Source organism: Idiotropiscis lumnitzeri, chromosome 11 (assembly GCF_059441095.1).
Source record: "Idiotropiscis lumnitzeri isolate Australia: NSW breed Sydney's pygmy pipehorse chromosome 11, RoL_Ilum_1.0, whole genome shotgun sequence".
Taxonomy (NCBI): domain Eukaryota; kingdom Metazoa; phylum Chordata; class Actinopteri; order Syngnathiformes; family Syngnathidae; genus Idiotropiscis; species Idiotropiscis lumnitzeri.
Window position 1 is genome coordinate 199,161 of NC_142401.1, and position 17,064 is coordinate 216,224.

The 17,064-nt window shown below is 50.2% G+C and overlaps 1 protein-coding gene across 2 annotated transcripts; it reads right to left on the minus strand.

Moving 5' to 3' along the window:
• Positions 1–634: 634 nt before the first annotated feature.
• On the minus strand, positions 635–17,064 carry quob (quattro b). 2 transcript variants are annotated; one of them, XM_088309549.1, is made up of 24 exons: positions 16,772–17,064; positions 13,055–13,252; positions 11,472–12,939; positions 10,295–10,480; positions 10,074–10,194; positions 8,596–8,689; positions 8,148–8,234; positions 7,959–8,075; positions 7,196–7,294; positions 6,969–7,117; positions 6,550–6,688; positions 6,357–6,473; positions 6,055–6,252; positions 5,130–5,974; positions 4,786–5,035; positions 4,500–4,589; positions 3,778–4,002; positions 2,793–2,963; positions 2,207–2,384; positions 2,030–2,146; positions 1,543–1,785; positions 1,198–1,376; positions 1,072–1,117; positions 635–985 (listed from the first exon to the last, which is right to left on the minus strand). In XM_088309549.1, the coding sequence occupies exons 1-23, from the start codon at positions 16,772–16,774 to the stop codon at positions 1,085–1,087; spliced, it is 5,307 nt and encodes a 1,768-aa protein (XP_088165675.1). In that variant the 5' UTR covers positions 16,775–17,064; the 3' UTR covers positions 635–985; positions 1,072–1,084. The 2 variants fall into 2 exon arrangements, with proteins under 2 accessions (XP_088165675.1, XP_088165676.1); XM_088309550.1 differs by lacking the exons at positions 635–985; positions 1,072–1,117; positions 1,198–1,376; ... (1 more) ...; positions 2,030–2,146; positions 2,207–2,384 and having other exon boundaries at positions 2,814–2,963; positions 4,500–4,557.

A 17,064-nucleotide genomic window follows, 5' to 3' on the forward strand; every position in this document is an offset into this window, starting at 1 on the left:
AAAACGTGAACATTACTCGGCTCTCCATTAGCACGACGTTGACGTTGCTGAAACGGAGACCGTTGGACGGGGATGGCGCTCGGCAGGTTGGCGGCTCCAAGAACCGCACTGCATTTGACAGAGCTGGGCTCTTGAGCCTTTTTTGCCGCTCAGTCCCCCGCCCTCCAGCCGCAATTTTGTTACCGTTCTGGCCTTTTGCATTAACTTTGTCAGCAGTAGAGGAAAAAAAGGCGGCATCTGCGATGGACTCGAGCGCACCGCCGTCGGCGCCACGCTCGGCAGGACGTCAGCCCAAAAGTCAAGCCCAGCCAAAGTCAGCCTGGCGTCCAAATCGGCACGGTGGAAATCGCCAAGCCATTTGTTGATTTGTTCTTCTTCGCCCCACGACATTCACTTCCATCGAGGAAATATTTGTAAAATAACCCCGAGGGAAGATTCCTAACAGGCAAGTAAAAGATGACCTTTTATCTTGCGGCGTCAAGAACAGAAGCACGTCAGTGTGATTTGTTTTGATTTGGGCAGTCGCTTGAAGGTGGTTTTGGATGCGACTTGAATTGACGAATCGTCGTCGTGCTTGCTTAAGACAAAAAGGAAACCTTCATGTCAACAATCAAAGGCCACTCTGCTTTGTAAATCGGATTTATTCTGCGAATAAAACAAACGGTGTCAACTAGAAAAGGGAACAACTCGCAACATCGTGTTGGAAAGACACGTTTTGCGCCTTCACGAAACGCTCCAAACTGCACAATAAAATAAGAAAACAATTGGAATCATGCGAGTGTTGTTTAGTTTGCAAGAAGTGAGAATAAACAGAAAGTTAAATATCGCTGTGATCCGTTTCCGAGTTCACTGGAATCGAAACAAAGCTGTGTCCGGTGGACATTTTAGAATACGTGAGATTAGAAAAGAAATCTTTACAATATGATACGCGGTGGGCTTGATTGCATCTTCGCCTGCTGCCAAATTAGATGGACCGTCTCTCGATCTGGGGGGGGGAGAAAATGAAGGAGTCAGCTGATCAGCATAACAAACATCGCCGAGGAGGATTTTGAGCTCCCACGTTTACGATACCTCAAGTGAGAGTTCAAACTTCCGTTGATTTGCCAACATTTGAGTTCTGTAACAAAGTCATTTTGGTTTTAGTGCAAATGAGGGTGAGAAGAGCAAAATTCCCAAAAGTTGACTTTGGTGCGGCACCTGAGCGCAAAGCAGACTCTCGGCCTGAGCTCCGAACCCCGCCCGGCTTTGTTCAGCGGATGCGCACGTTCCCGCCGTCTCGGAGTCACACGCCGGAATGTCGTCGTCGGCTTCTCGTTCCGCAACGGAGCGAGCGGTGGGAGTCGAGCCGCTTTCTCCCGAAGACTCGCCGCTGTCCGCTGCAACACCACAAGACCAGATGGCGTCAGGAGAGGATGGCGGGCCCGCGTGCACACGAGCCGCCGCTCGCTTGTTGCCTTCGAGAAGTGGAAAGCTTGAAGGCTCATTATTATTAACGCTCCAAATATTTGGAGCATCTTGTCCGCCATTAAAATGCAAATTTACACGATAAGTTGCGAGTCTCGCGGTCGCCGTCGAGGCGGTCCTCCTCGAGAACGCCGGCCGCTGATGCGTTTGCTTCCGAGGCACTTAACGTCTTCCGCTTTGGTGCTCCGAAATCAGCCGTCGGCGACAAGGAGCTCAGTCCCGAGGAAGAGGAGGAGGAGGAAGTACTCTGAGAACGAGCGGGTTTCGGTGGCGGCCCGGCAAGATGGTTGTGCGGTCCCACATTGGGCGGCGCCTTCTTTTCTAAACAAGTAGCAAAAAGACAAACAAATTGGATCCTAAAAAGCTGACTTTGGGCAAAAAGGTCCGGTCCCGGCTCACCAGACACATTCACGCTGACGGACAATTTAGAGTCTCCATTAAAGTTTCTTTGGAATGTGGCAGACAGCCGAAGCGTCGTGCGAAAATCGAACCTCGGACCTCCCGACGGTGACGCCGACGGGCCGATTATATTTGAGGTTCTGGACGACAATAACAATTTGTTTACCTCTCGGCATCAGTCCGCAGGCGACCGCTCTGTCACTGATCGCCGCCTGACTGGCTTGGATGTCCGTGAAAGGTTTGTTTCCGATTCCCATGAAGACTCGCTCTTGCAAACGGACCTCTGATGGACAAAAGAGCCAGTTTGGTTTGGTTTGGGAGTGCACACGTGTCACTTTTGTACCTCGGTTGCGCAGCGCCTGATCCCAGAGGATCCGTTCCAGGTCCTTGGTCCAAGCCTCCTTCACTTCGCGGCTAAATGCTTGCAGTGTGTATGTGTCTTGGGTTTTGCGTTTTCGGAACCAAATCTCAAAGCAAAGGCCGGTGTCGCCGGTGTTTTGGGTCATGCCAACGTCCGACGTCTGAATACAAACAACACGATTAATCATCGGGGGGTCGGGGGGGGTTGTCACCAGACCGGAGCGGTGAGGTTTGCTTTTATTTGGCAGAATATCAGAAGCACTGGAATTATGCGTTCAGGGATGAACATGTTTTATCCAAACTTGCGTGGAGTGAACATGATGTTGGAACACGTTGAGCACGACTAATTTTGCTTGCAAATAAAGCACGACGCTCACGTTGAGTGAAAGTTTTGTTATTTCAGCAAGAGCATGCAAGCAAACACACACAAACACCTCCTCAGTCCACTAAGGTGTCGCATAAGTAAAGTGAAGGCAACAGTTGAAGTTATCTTCTGGCAGCCGTCAGTAAAATTCCAGGACTTCCTATTTCCAAAAGCTAAAAATCAGCGTGCGTGCGTGCGTGCGTACCTTGAATGACTGTTTGTAGACGTAGGTATCATTCCCCACATCCGTCTTCCTGGTCTTGCTAAAGAGGATGAGTTCTTGAAAGAGGAAAATATGTCGGGAACATTTTTTCTTCCTGAATGTGACAGAGAATTCATCCTGACGAATGAGTTGGCCTTGCTCCTTGAGATTAACCTGCAGGCCATAAAAAAAAAAAGAAAAGAAATTGGAGCAAACCTGCTTTCTCCATTTGTGCAAATATTGTGACAGAGCCCATTTTTTCCGAAACCAGATGAAAACATTTTTGTCTTGTGACGTGACGTGACACTTGATTGCCTCGCACGCAGCAGATGGAAGAAGTATTTGCGTTGTAAACGCTTCGATGCAACTCGGCTCATCTCAGACGACGATTGCTGAACGAAAGACGAAGCAGTCCTGCCTCAGCCTGCGTTGTTTTTTTGGGCTGACCATCAAAAAAGGGTCGAGTGCCCACCTCTGTAGTTTAGAAGATCAAATGCCGTGACGTTATCGGAGCCGCCAACCTGCCGAGCGCCATCCCTGTCTCAGCAACGTCGTGCAAATGGAGAGCCGAGTAATTATTTGCAGCTTCATCCGTGCACGTGAACGACACTGCTCGTGTTTTTGACTTATCGATGCGGCAAACGACGACGCTATGCTCAATAAATGTCTGCCACTATTTTCATTCTCACAGGATCACTTTTGCAATATTCCGAAACACCAGCGCAAAGCTACTTTCCGAGCAGGCCCCGTTTTGTCGTGTGGTCCTTGAGGGCAACTTGGTGACCGCCGCTCTAATTTCCGAATTGGCTGACAAGCGATCCAGTTTGTCTCTCGCTCAATCTCTGGACGTTCTGAACAAAACAAACAAAGTGGAATTGTCTGAGGATGCGCCTCGACGTCCGACCAATCCTTCTTCTTTGCGTGACAGCCGAGGCGACGACTGTCCTACAAAACGAAGGCGGGCGTGCAACCGGTGTGTTGTCCTCACGTCACATTGGCGGACGGCGGTCATGGCCAGCAGATCGTTGCCATGTCGGAGCTGGAAGTGAACGACCTCCAAGGCCGCTTTGAGTTCGGCCAGCTCTCGGACTTGCTGCGGCGCGCATTCGCTCATCATGTCTCGCAGCAGCAGGCTGTACTTGCTGATCCGCTGCACCGGTTTCAGTAAGTAAGACCACAGGTCCATTTTGTCTCGGAGATTCAGCTGCTTTTGCTGGCGGACAAGCACACGGGAGAAAGCTGTCAAAGAAGAGCTTGCAGGCAACGAAGCTCGAGTTTAGCCAATGGACGGCGTGAAGCGCATCGAGCGCCTCTCGAGGGCAACTTTCTTCCGAAATGGAATGAGGCCATCCAAATATTAGGAACAATGGCGACATGGAACGCTACAGCAGAAGAAAAAACACGGTTGAATATGTTTTTCTGCTGCGCGGCGCTCGTGTCGATATTTGAATACTATCGACGCTATTCGATGAAAGCCACGTGCCGTAACATTGAATTAAGTCAGATTTTCTTGAATTTGGACTTTTTCGATCGATCCGAGAACCTTCAATTGATTTTGGAGCGCACAAATTTGCCACTTTTGCAACCGTGCCAAATGAAAAACGTGACGTGATCATCTTGAATAACATTTGAAGATGACGAGGAGCGTCACCGCCGCAACATTGCTTGTTCACATGACGACGACTTTGAATTGCGAGTGGAGGGCTTCACCTTGAAGAAAGCTTTTCCATGATTGCTGAGAAGACGGTCCGACTGTGGTTTGTTTTTGCTGTAAAGGGCATACAAAGCAAAGTTTTCTCTCTAAAAGGAGGTGAAAGAAAGAAACGCTATTAGATAAAAAGCACGAGGACGTGTCACGCTGAAACATTCTTTTACGAATTTGATGAGCGCAACGCACGAGCGGTGCGTTTGTTGGCTCGGAACGCGTCAGGCAGAATGATCGCGTTCCAAAGACGACCTGCCAGAGCGCAAATGAAGCAAGAATTGTGTCACGCACATGTCGCAGGAAGCCGCGGCCCACCCGGAACGGTTCCTCCGCACATTTCTCCAGCTCGGCCAAGAAGTGAAGGCGGTGGAAGTCGTGCAGTTTTTCCAGGTTGCCAAAGACGCCCCCCTTCTGGCCTCTCAAGTCCTGCGGGACGTCGCTCCTCTCCAACTCGGGGAAGTAGTGCTCGCGAACGTAACCCAGAGCCTTCACGTATTCCCTCTCCGTGGACACCAGCTCCTCCATGATCTTCTGCAGTTTCCTGAAAAGAAAAGCCCGAGCGTCTCGGAGGCCGCTCAAAGTTTCCCGGACGGGATCTCGCGACGCTTGAACGTGAAGGAGGGAGCAAAACTTACCAAATTTTGCTTCCGTTGTTTTCTGTTGCCATGACCGACGACTCGTTGTAGTCGTCACAGCTTCGGGTCCAAACGGCACGTTCTTCATGAGCCGCGTCTTTTGCTTTGAAGTTCAGACGCTCCGAGTTTGGCGCCGATGGCGTCTCGGTCCTCGGATCGAGCGGCCGTTTCACATTCAAAGGTGAAACGCGGCACTCGGATGGCGCAGAAGTGCTTCCACGCGATCCCTCGCTCAGGGACCGGCCCAAAACTCGGTGCCGTGAAAGCTCAGCGTCGGTTCTCCTCAAGTCACCCTCGCTGTGGTGTCCTCGCGCGTGAAGGTGCAAGCGGACATTTTGCGGCCCGGTCGGACTTTCTTTGTTTGGAAGTAGGACAAGCTGCCGAGCCGGCGGTTCTCCGCGCTCAGCCGCTTTGAAGGCCGCGGCTGTGGCGTCTTCACGTTTGGGAAAATGAAGGGCGTGGTTTTGAGAGGTCGCTTGCGGGGTCAGGGTTCGTTCCGCCGGCCTCGTTTCAATCTGGTGGTCCGGTCCGCCGGCGTCCGCGCGAGCGCTCGGCTGCTTCCGCTTCTTGTCTCGGCACGCCTTCGTCGACGTCTGCATCTTCTCAAGACGCCGCCTGACCTCTTGGCAGCGCAGCCGAGCCGCATTCCAGGCGCTCATCGCCCCCGAGGATCCGGATCTTAAAGAACAGGCCTTAGATTTCGAGGCCTGGAAATGCCGGCCGGAGAATTCGCCCGCCAATCTCTCGTCATACATCTGCAGTGTGCTGAGAGCGTTGGGCGCCAAGTCACACCCGAGCTCGAGCGGCTCCAAAAAACGGCTGCATTCCTCGGCCGAGGCGGATGCCTGCGCGGAGAAAGAAAAAAAAAATGCGAGATTCGCTCACGTCAGTCAAAGCGGGCAAACGTCGCCGTCGAAAGCCAAACCTGATCACAGAAACGATGCACTTGAACGAGCGCGTTCACGTCTTTCTGCATCTGCTGCGCACGTGACATAAAGTCGTCGACGTTGCACTTGAAGGTGGCGACGAGCGTCTGAAAAACGTCTGCCACTGGACCGGACGCACGTGCGCCCGCATTCCTTTCGGCTTCAGTCACCAGAGTCAAGGCGTGCTCTTGTTTTTTCTGGAATCAACGTTGCCCAATTTTGGGGGACATTTGAAGAAATAAACAGAAAGCCAAAATGCCTGCGTCGAGTCGTCGTGCGCGTGCGCGAGGAATGTCGCTACCTTCGCTTGAAGGAAGAATGAGTCGTACTGCTGCAAGATGTCTTCCGTGTACGACTTTGCTTTTTCCTCAAATTCCTTCAGTCTCCGTTCTCCTTCGTCGCCGAACCACACGGCCGACTGCAGACGGAGTGCGGCGCAAAATCAAGGCGCAGCCATTTTGTTTTCAAGGCGACGCACACGCGAGTGGCGGTACCTCTTTGATTTTTGCATCCATGTCCCTGAGCACGAAAAGAAGCTCCAATTGTTGAAGCGACTCGTTGGAGCTCATCACCAGCATGTGGAGCTTCTCCTCCATCCGGTTGTACAGAAGCGTCACCGACTCCAGAGCATCTCTGCGGCAACACGCGTTGGTCGTTTGTGTCAAAGACCATGTTGCAACCAAAAAACAAAAAAAACAAAGCACATGCTCCGGAAATCGGCACGAATTTTCATTTCGAAAAACTCAATCTTGGCTTTGACGTCCAGCTTTTCTTTTTTTGCTTTTCTTAGCACAATTTCTCAGAGCTGATTTCTTGTTGTTTATTTCTTTCTTTCAATAATCCAACCCGTGCCAAGACTAAAGAGAAAATTCGGCTCTGCGTTTTCTGTGCGATGACAACCCAAAAGTGATACCTGTAATCTTCGGACTGTGGAAACCGAAACTCTTCCCTCCTCAACCTGGCCAGCAGCGCGCCACCTTCTCTCTGCAGCGTCACCAATCGGGCGTCCTCCAGCACCTCCTTCATCAAATCTTGCTGCTCCTGAATGCCGACGCGTACTTCCTGCAGCAGTGAAAATCAACAACTTCACACATGACGTAGGACAGGATTTTATTGATGGATTCATTGATTTATTTCGACCTGCGCCGTGTCCATGACGTTGCCGTCATTCACTTGAGTAATCGCTCTCTGCAACAAACTGTCGGCGTCTTGCAGGTCCGTTATGAAAGAAACCAGTCTCTGAAAAGAAACCCAATTCAGCTTTAGTGGAACGTAAGATGATTTCTACTTTCTTCTGAAATTCCCTCAGAACAAAAATCACCAACAATTTCAAAACGGGGAGATACTTCTTTGAACAAAAAGAAAAGAGCAACAAAACGGTTGCATTTGCATGCAGCCTACAAAGCGACATGACGACGATGATGATGATGATCACAGAAAACATTTTTGAGAACAGGCCTTCGGGCTCCGCGTTGGTGACCCCAAGTCGGGGTTTTTTACTTTTTTTTGAAGGTCAATAAATTCCAAGTTTCAAAGTGTCTCCACATGTGCAGTGAGCAGCACATGACAAGGATGAGGAAACCCACCAGAACCCGATGCGTGTGCTGTTATGTCATCTTTCCAATTCAAAGCCGACAGAAGACATTTCTTCACTTTTGTGTCAAATGACCTCCGTCGAGCAAATCTTTTGCACATCATTCTTATTTCAAGTGCTCAATAAGCTATTGCTGACTGGTTACTTCAACTTTTGGTCAATAAAGCAAAAAAAGCACCAAAAAAAAAAAGACGGCTGTCTGTTCCTCATTTACATCTTTAAGATTCCCATGGGGACTCCCCGCTTGGTCCAAGTCATCTTTTGGACATCCGAGTATGATAATTAGGATTGCACAATTCGGGGCCTGACCTGATGAAACTGCAGCCAGTCCTTGTGGCTGTAGGTGAAGGTTCCTCCCAGTTCCGACGTCAGCTGGGAAGCGTCCACGGTCTTGCAGAGGGCCTTCGTCGACGTCACCACGTCCGTCTAACGGACAGCAACTACGTTGCGCAAACGGGCGCGGGAATCTCGATGGTGCGCCTGACGAACATTTCCTACCTGCAGACCGGGTTGCTTTTCAGGGCGGGGACATGTGTCTTTATCCACCAGCATCACAATACTGTGGACAGCGTGAAGCGCTTGCTCCTGTTGCAAACACAAAAGGCTCGTGACTCTCGTGTAGAACTTTGGGACAAACGTTCTGCGACACACGAAACACGACACATTAGCGCTTGCGTGTTAGGCTCCCTGTCACCCCGAAACTTAATTACTTGCAAATTCTGATGTCTGGCATTAATATATGAAAATGTTGCGCAGGTGGCAATTTATCAGAACGTTTTGCCCAGAAAACGTGTTCAAATGTGCCTCAATTCTTTCTAAACGTCACTCAAATGAGGGCGTCGCCCCCTGGTTGCGTGGACATTTGCACATTCGTAAAGAAATGGATCATGTGAGTACTCGATTTTATTTCTTCCACGTCTTTTGGGTCACTTGCTGTGATTTGAACCTGTGCCATGAGCAGAGCTTTGTAGAGTTGAGGCGGGGCAGCCTTCTTCCTGGCATCCACGACCAAAGTCATTCCCAGTTCTTGCACATCTTTCCTAAGAAAACAATGAGTGACGTTAGGGCGCTTCCAAACATTCAAGTCTTCTTCATCACCAAACCGCTCATCATCTTTTATGACTTCCCCTCTCTCAGCCTTTGACATCATGATGGCCTAGACGGTACCGAGTGAGTTGGGCCTTGGCGTCGGGCATGCGTGCTAAATCGAGCAGCCATCGCAAAGCAGACAGTTGGCGGCCAGCCTGGCTTCAGTACATGCTGCACTTTTTGAGCTGTGAGAAGCGTGCTGTCACATGACGTCATTGGTTGTTGAACTTCAAAGCCCATGTGCGGGTCAGTGTAAAGAGAACATGAAACGTTGTTCGAGCGTGAGTCGAGAGTGCTCGCTAGCTAACGCTATCAGTTGGCCTTAATGATCCGTTTGATCACGTCCAGAGGATTCGCAGTTTTAAGTGAGGGTTCTGTTAGCAACATTTGTGATGACGTCCCAAGGTGCACTGACGGCAAATTAAATAATAGGATTTTACTGCCATCTTGTGGCCATAACAATTATTACATGACCACCACGTTGGTGTTCCTCATTCCTGTCGACAATCAATTAATTTGATCTGATTCAGCATTTAGCAAGCGTGTATATTGACAAACAAGTGAGAGCGTGAAGATGTTTGAATTAATGGACACATTTATGTCGATGTTGGCAAACCATTTGGCATATCCTGTTGAATTCAAACGTCATTCACTTTCGCACAGTGATTGGTGATGTCACAAGGGGGGGGTCTTTCTTATTAGAAGGTGCACACACCTGTGGGTAATTATTGTTTTGTTTGGATCGTGTGGTGGGGTGAGCACGGGGAAGAAAGCTTTGCTGAGCGTAAAAATCAGCGTAAAACATGGTCAAAATCATCAAGGAAAGCAAGTGCGAGCGAAACAAACGTCGAACGTCGGCCAACTCGTGTTGCGGAGAGAGAGAGAGCTGATAAGTCCAACAGAGCGAACTTGAATGGCAAACGAAGTAAGTGCCTGTCATTTTCGTACAAACCTAAAACAACAGTCAAGATGGCGATGATGCAATAGTTGGGATGCGCGTCATCAATGTTTCAACTCCTCTCGTCTTAGCTTGCCTAGTTGGACGCCACAACACGTCAAATGACGTTTTTTTCATATTTGACCCAGTTCCTTTTTTTTTTGAGGGCTCTGTGAATGTTCGCATGCGCGTTGCAAAGCTTCCATGTTGTCGTTCGTCATTTGCATCATAATCAGGAGCGCACATCGCGTTATTTCGCCATCTACTAAGTCAGTGATTTATTTTATTTAAATTTTTTTTTTTGGAGGGGGCAAGAATTGTTGAAGTCATATTGATAGAAATGGTGCTATGATGCGCCAAATTTGTTGAAACTTTTGTGTCGTGCACGTAAGCAACACCTGGGTAAGGCGTGGAGGTAAAGCAGCAACTCGCAGACATTTTGTGCGGAGAGGGGAGGTGAGGGCCACTCCTTGCCGCAGTGAACCTCCACCACCGCCCGACCAGTCTTGTCCCGACTGCCTGAAGGTGAGCAAGGACAAATAGAATCAAGGTCGCTTTTGCTCCCTCCCGACGTTAATGTTGGCCTTCAGAAATCTTAAATTGTTCAAAGACAAAGTACCTGGCAAACAAATGACAGCCAGTTCAAGCAAACCGCTGATGCTTTGGAGGGCGGACTTGAGACTTGAATTGGACGGAGGCGGCAACGAGCTGGCGCACGGGACCCGAGCGGAAGATTTGTGCTCTGTCTTTGAGTCGTGGAGTCCATCTGAAGCGGACCAAGTTTCACTCGCGCCTGGCTGCGAATCTGTCGGAAAATGTCACAAACATGCTTTCATCCGTCCGTCCGTTTTGGAATTCAGCGTCAGTCGCCTTAAGCGGCGAACGCTTCTGCCGCGGAGGGGTTGACAGTCGATCGCAGGACAATGGCGAACGAGGGCATCGACTACTATGACTGCCACTGCATCCGTCCATCGGTGCGGTTGTTCTGATCGGGGCGATCCCAGCTGACTCGGAAATTAGAGGGCACGACCGAACAAACATTCGGCACGGTTTCCAACTTTCTATGAAGCTTCACGGGCATGTTTTTGGAATGTGGGAGGAAATGTGGCATATCCGCAGCGAATCCCCAAAAGCCAGCGGGGGGGCCAACACGCAAACTTCGCACAGGAAGGCCACGAGTAAAAACAGAACTTTCTGGAACCCGAGGATGCTTAAGCTTCTCAAGTAATTGGTTCCACGTGAGCCATTTTACTTTGGACTTTTGCACTTTGATGCTCGGCACGTCACAAGCGATGAGCCTTTTTTGTAAATGCCGACAAACACCAGCCCCGTTGTGTCTGTGTCAAGCTTTCCAAATGCGCGCAAGCGACACCGCAGTGGGCGAGCTCCGAAAGCGGCTTTGGATTTCACAAAAGGCAATTTGTCTCTCGTGCGAGCCAACAAAGGCCGGCCCGAGCTTTGTGCCTTTGGCGCGTGACTTGCATATCTGCGGTCAAGATGCGGGCTTGCGACGGATCGCGTAGGACAACGCAACAAAATGTCCTCATGTTCATCTGTGCCGCACGAGTCCATTTCCTGAAATCAATCATGGTGATGTCAATTCAGCTCTATTACAAAAATGTTTCAAAAATGAGAATGTTGAGGACGAATAACATTTTTTGACGAGCGTCTCCAATGCGTGACCTGAAGGGAAGCTCGCGACGTAATGCCGCCTTTTCCGAATGCTCTCTCTCGGTTTTGGTGCAAATTCATTGAGGACATTTTGAAAAGAGGGAAACGTCATTCTTTGATCTCACCTTTTCTGTCGAATTTCACTCTTCCCGCATTTGGCGTCGCCTCATCTGGCCGTTGAGCTTCCTGGTCTCGTATCACGCTGCAAATTGTCTCGGGGCAAATCTCACTGCGGCTTCTGTTGTTGCGTTTGTCAAAAAGCGGAGTCGCTTTGGGCGTGTCGGAGACGCTGGACACGGACCGCGCCTTGCTTTTGTGTTTGCCCGCCCATTTCGGAACATCGGCTCTCTGCCGCGGCTTCTTGTCCGCCGCATCACGCCAATGGAAAAGTGGCTCCACGTGCGCCGACGGGCAGACAAGTTTGCGTTGACTTTCGGGAGGCGTTGACGTGAAAATAAGCGGCGATTCCTTCGCGATGGCGTCTGCCTCAAGACCTGAGGGCCTGCCCTGACTTTTGCGAGGGGAGTCCGAGATCTGCCTTGTTGGCTCGCCGCCGTGTCTGTGTTGGGCAAAGTCGTAAGCGGACACGTGACGGCGGCGGTTGCAAAAGTGTCCACGTGGGTTTTGTTGGCGATCTTCACAAAGGCTGACCTCCTCCAGCGCGGCAAGGTGCCCAACGTCGCCTTTTGCGAAAGCGACGGGGTTTGTCAGCGCTGCCAAGTACGAGTTCCTGTGCCCGCACTTGGTGTCCTCTTCTGAGCTGCACGGCGCGCCAAGCTCCTGCGCATCCTGAAGGCTGCGTCCGCAGAAAACGCCGCTCGCCGGCGGCGCAGAAGGCGCCGCTCTGGCAGCTTGGATCAAGACGGAATTTGCCGGACGCGATTGGCCGCCGTGTTTGCCAACGGACTCCTCCCCTTTTGCCACATCCACCAAGTCAACGTAATCGCCTTCCATTGGGAGAGCGCTGCGGCTGTCCCAGCTGTTCGGGGACACCCAACCCACAGGTTTGCTCGGAGCTTTGGAATAGGATCTCGGGATTGGTGGATAATGTTCTAATCGGACGGGTTTGGAAGAACAACTCGCGGGTCTTAGCGATGCTGACATCGTGTCGTTTAACGGAAGAACCCGAGCCTCCGGCGGCAAAGTGGATACGGCGAAAGCGCACGGAAGCCACGTTTGCGTCGGCTCGGGAGGAGCTTCCCGACGAGCGCTCAAACGCTTCGGCTTGTCCAAAAACTCCGGGACGGCCACCTCGGCCCACGGCGACTTGACGACGCCTCGCTCGGTGCAAAGTAAGCAGTGAGTCAGAGGAGTCCCGCGGCGTCCGTCGTTGATGTCGCGCAGCCAGTCTTCGGTGAAGATGCACGGGTAGGAAGTCTCGGGGATCGGCGTCTCCTCCACTCGGCCGCATCCGCCGTCCAGAAGGCTTTTGAGGACGATACGAGCCGCCTGACGGCCAAACGCTTCCACCTGCAGATAAAAGTCTCCGGGCCGCAGCAGCAACGGGTTGACGGCCGCTAACTGGACCGCGGTTCGGTCGCGGAGGCAGAGAGGCCAGCCCTCACAGCGGAAAACCACATCCGAATAGCCCGCCTGCAAATACAAAAGCAAACGTTTGTTCTTTTCTCGCGCTTCGTCGACTTGCAAACTCGGCTTACGAAAGTCGTTTGAAGTTGCGGCGATGGCGACGGCTGCGCGGATTACTTACACACGCCGCCTGCTGCACACTTTCCAGCACGTGTTTGGCCGGGATGAGGAAATCCAAGAGGCATTGCAAGGCATCGCCATGGTAACGTTCTTCGATGGTGCGGAAGAGCTGGCTGAGGACGGTGGGCGCCGTGGCGTCGAAAGGCGGGTAGAGGGCCGAGAGGGCGCTCTGGATGGACGCGTCCAGAGATTGTGGATTCTGCACGACCGCAACAACAAAGGAGTCAGCTCACTTGCTGTTTCCGTGTGAAGGGGAAAGAAAGTTGACGGACGGCGCAACTCCGAAGTGATGAGACGGTGCCACATCGACGTGTTGTTTGCGCTTTTCTGCGTCTGTGTTGAAGTTTTCAAAAAATCTTTACGCATCTGGAAACGTTTTTTCTTGTGATTAAAAACAAAATTTGTCGTTTTGACGAGGAATGTTATTTTTTAATTTTTTGAACATTTGAAACCTCCTCAGGAACAATTGATCTCAGTTAACAAATGGAGCAAATAAATTCGTAAAAAGATGCAATCCTGTCATGTCACGATCCGGTGCCGGGTGGCGGGAGCCTATTCCAGCTGAAGACGGACGAAAGGAGCACCAGACACCGGAACGGGTCGCCAGCCAGTCGCAGGGCGGTCGTAGAGCCCGTCGCCGAGTGGGAACGGAACCCACGGCGCCCGCTCGCACGTCAGGCGGATGTCCCACCACACCGTCAGTGACTTAAGATGAAATTCTATTTGATGTTAAAAAAAAAAAATCAAAGAAATTTCTACATAAAGGTTTTTCTTTTTGACATTTTGTTGACCTGCAATAATTTTTTTTTCTTCTTCCAAACTTTGATGGAAACGCGAAAAGAGCAACCGATGACGGGGTTAAAATGCGAGACTTGGTTTCGGGTCGTTTCTTCTGGAATTTCTCAGGATCCGTTCACCTGGCTGGCCCGATTTAGATTTTGGCTGTCAGCCACATCAGAACCAGGCCTGACCCAAAGTCAACGCGGTGCAGCCGCTTTGACGAGCTCGGACGTCGGAAAGGTTCGGTCAAGAATTCGCTTTTGCCTTCGCTCGCTCGCTCGGCATTTGTCAAATGATCGACATTTGATCTGTGAGGATTTGGGCTGACTTGTAGACATTGTGCACCAAGTAGAAAAGAATGTTTCCTTTTCGGCGTGCGCATCTGTAACAATAGATTATCGAAAGGAGGAGGTCTGGCCGGCTGTCGTTAATGCATCGCAGCTGTTTGAGTCGTTTGTTGCCGTCCGCTCTGTCAGCTTGATGTCACAACGCTTCAGAATTTCATTTCCCACAGGAGACGTTTCAATTTCTTCAAAGTTCTTCCCGGAGTAGATTCACGTCGATAAACATCGAAACGTTTCAAGTTGTGTGGCCGTCACGTTTCTGGTGAGTTGAGCCCAAATATTTTTAAAAGGTTTGAATGTGGCTCCGGTTCGAATTCCAACAAACAAAACCCGAGTGGACCTCAGTGGGCGCTTGGGCGGGTCTGAGTCACGTGATTAATTGTGAGAGCTTCCCTCGACAAATTTGTTGAACATTTGTTTTTCTAGAAAGAAAGTCACACCGGTTCCAAAGTGGAGCAGGAATTATTTTGAAAAAAAACCCATAAGCGAACATTTGCCCTCAACTGAACTTGAGTTTTTTTCACATGGGCTCCGAATATCGGACCGAAGCATATTTGACGCTTGAAATGATTTGCGAATGACGGCAGCGTGGTGTTTCTTCCTCCACCAGAAGAACTTTCTTTTATTTGAGATGCCAAACGTCGCGACTTTCACAAGCAGCCAGTGTGCGACGTTCCATCGGACTTGTCGCAGCCTTTCTCTCGTCTGCATGCAGTGAGCGCAAAGAATGGCGAGTTGACGGCCACATTCCGCGGCCGCCTCCTTCCCGCCCACTTTTGCCAAAGTGCCGTGAGATTGAGCTCCAAAAAGCTTTTGTGTCTCCAGCAAAGAAGTCCTTGTGCGCCCTGACAATTGTTTGCCATAAAGGTTCTTGCTCTCTTTGTCTTGTTTGCCATTTAAAGCCCCCCCCCCCCCTCGGCCTATTGCAGCTTTTGTTTCTCCATATTGCCTCAGGCTTTGCGTCAAACATTTGCAGATGTCATCACATCCCCACCGGAAAAAAAAAGTGAGCTCCGGGCCACTGTTAGTGAACGAGGCAAACATGCGTGTGACATGTAAGGACGCGTCGTCGACGGCAGCAACTCAGCCGTGACGACAGACGCTGACAGAGTGGCAACAAAAGTGCGGATGCCTTGTTTGCCAAACAAAAAGCATTTCGATGATGTCACCAAGAGAAGGAAACGCCATGCCAAGAAAGCTGCGAATCGGGCCACCACGACGACGACGACGACTTTTGGGCTCGACCACGTCAAGAACATCGACCTGAAATTTCATTTTTTGGCAGTTTGGAGTTGAATTTGGCACGCAAAGAAGTGGTTGGGATTGAAAGTCTGCCTTAATTTGGTGAATCGGCAAAACGATATGTGGTCATTCTGATTCTCATGTCATGCACAAAGAAGGTTGCTCGCTTGACGTGGTTCGACACCTTCGTGTGGAAGTCGGCGAGATTGCTCCCCGCGACCGCAAAGGCAAGGTTTTGGCTCGCCACTCAAGTCCGATCGAGGTCAGAAATCCAAATGGCGCAGCGTCGCTTGAGAGGACGCGTTTGCAAAGTTGTTTGACATGTACACACCCGCTCGGCGCGTCTGTGGGAGCTCGGTCACGTGTTTAAAGTAGAAACTCCAGCGGAAATGCTTTGCAAATAAAAAAACGAAACAAAATTCTTTGATCTTCCAAATGTGAAAAGAAAATTCCAAACACTTCAAATTGATTTCCTATTGGTAGTTTAAAAATGGCCTTGTGAAAACTTCAAGTCCAAACTTTCAATTGACTTCCAATTCAGCTTATTTCGTCCCCAAATAAATGTTTAGCGCCTTCGCTTCATTTCGGTCAGAGTGGTCCAAACTTTTTCTTTCCAGAGCAACGACCCGAAAAAATGAAATTTTCCCGATGATGTTGTGGCGGGAAACAATTTTCACAACCGCAAATATTTAGTTGATATGTGCTGGGGACACTTTTTGACTTGAAAGTTCACTCCTTTTTTTTTTCTTTGAATTTAGGTTGGGCTTTTGGTGACGCTCCAATGACCACGAGGGAAAAAGTGTGACGGTCACTACAAAATCAGAAACTTGACTTGGGATGGGACGTCCAATATGGACTCGAACAAACATTTTTTTTTGACTTGCGATTCTGTTGAAGTTTGGAATTTCTTTGGACGCTGCAAACGATCCCCCCCAAACCGAAATAAACCTTGAGTTTGACTTTGCAGCATGTTTTTCCAAAACACGTTTGCTCGTTTGACCTGAAAAGCTGCGGAACCAAAAGTGTTTGGCCTCTCTGAAGAATTTGGCCCGTCTGCGTGATTGAAGTCTTTTAAATGTGAAGGACTTGCGGCAGCTCAACAACGGAGCCTTTTGCGCCACTCTTTTTTTTTGGGGGGGGGGGGGGTCAACTTCTTGAAGTGCTGCACCAAAAAGTTTTCCGGACTTTCAAGTGACGTCCATTTTTGCTGCACTTGGGTGGGCTTCATTTGTCTTTGATGTTTAGCCCAACAAAAGAAGCGGACTTGCGTTGCACACGCACTTGACCAAGACAACGAGGCAAACATGCCTGAGCCAAGCGGACGGCACGTAACAATAAAAATGCGCGCTTACCATCTTCACAAAAGTTTGTCCTGTCGCAGGCAGCAACTTTGATCACAATCGTCGGCAGAGTCGCTCCGTTGGATGTGCGCGGGGCGCCTTGCCATGTTTCGAGCAGCAGCGGCGGAAAGCGAAACAGAAGCTGGCTGGCGGGCTGTCATCTCTTTCGATACGTCTCCATGCATGTCCTGATGGAAAACTCACAAAAGCCACTTTGCTTCCGTGAAAAAAAAACAAGCAGCGGGAGGAAGAAAAACAAGTCAAGCCAAGTCTCCTTGTTTGCGACTGTGTGAGGGTGAACTGGG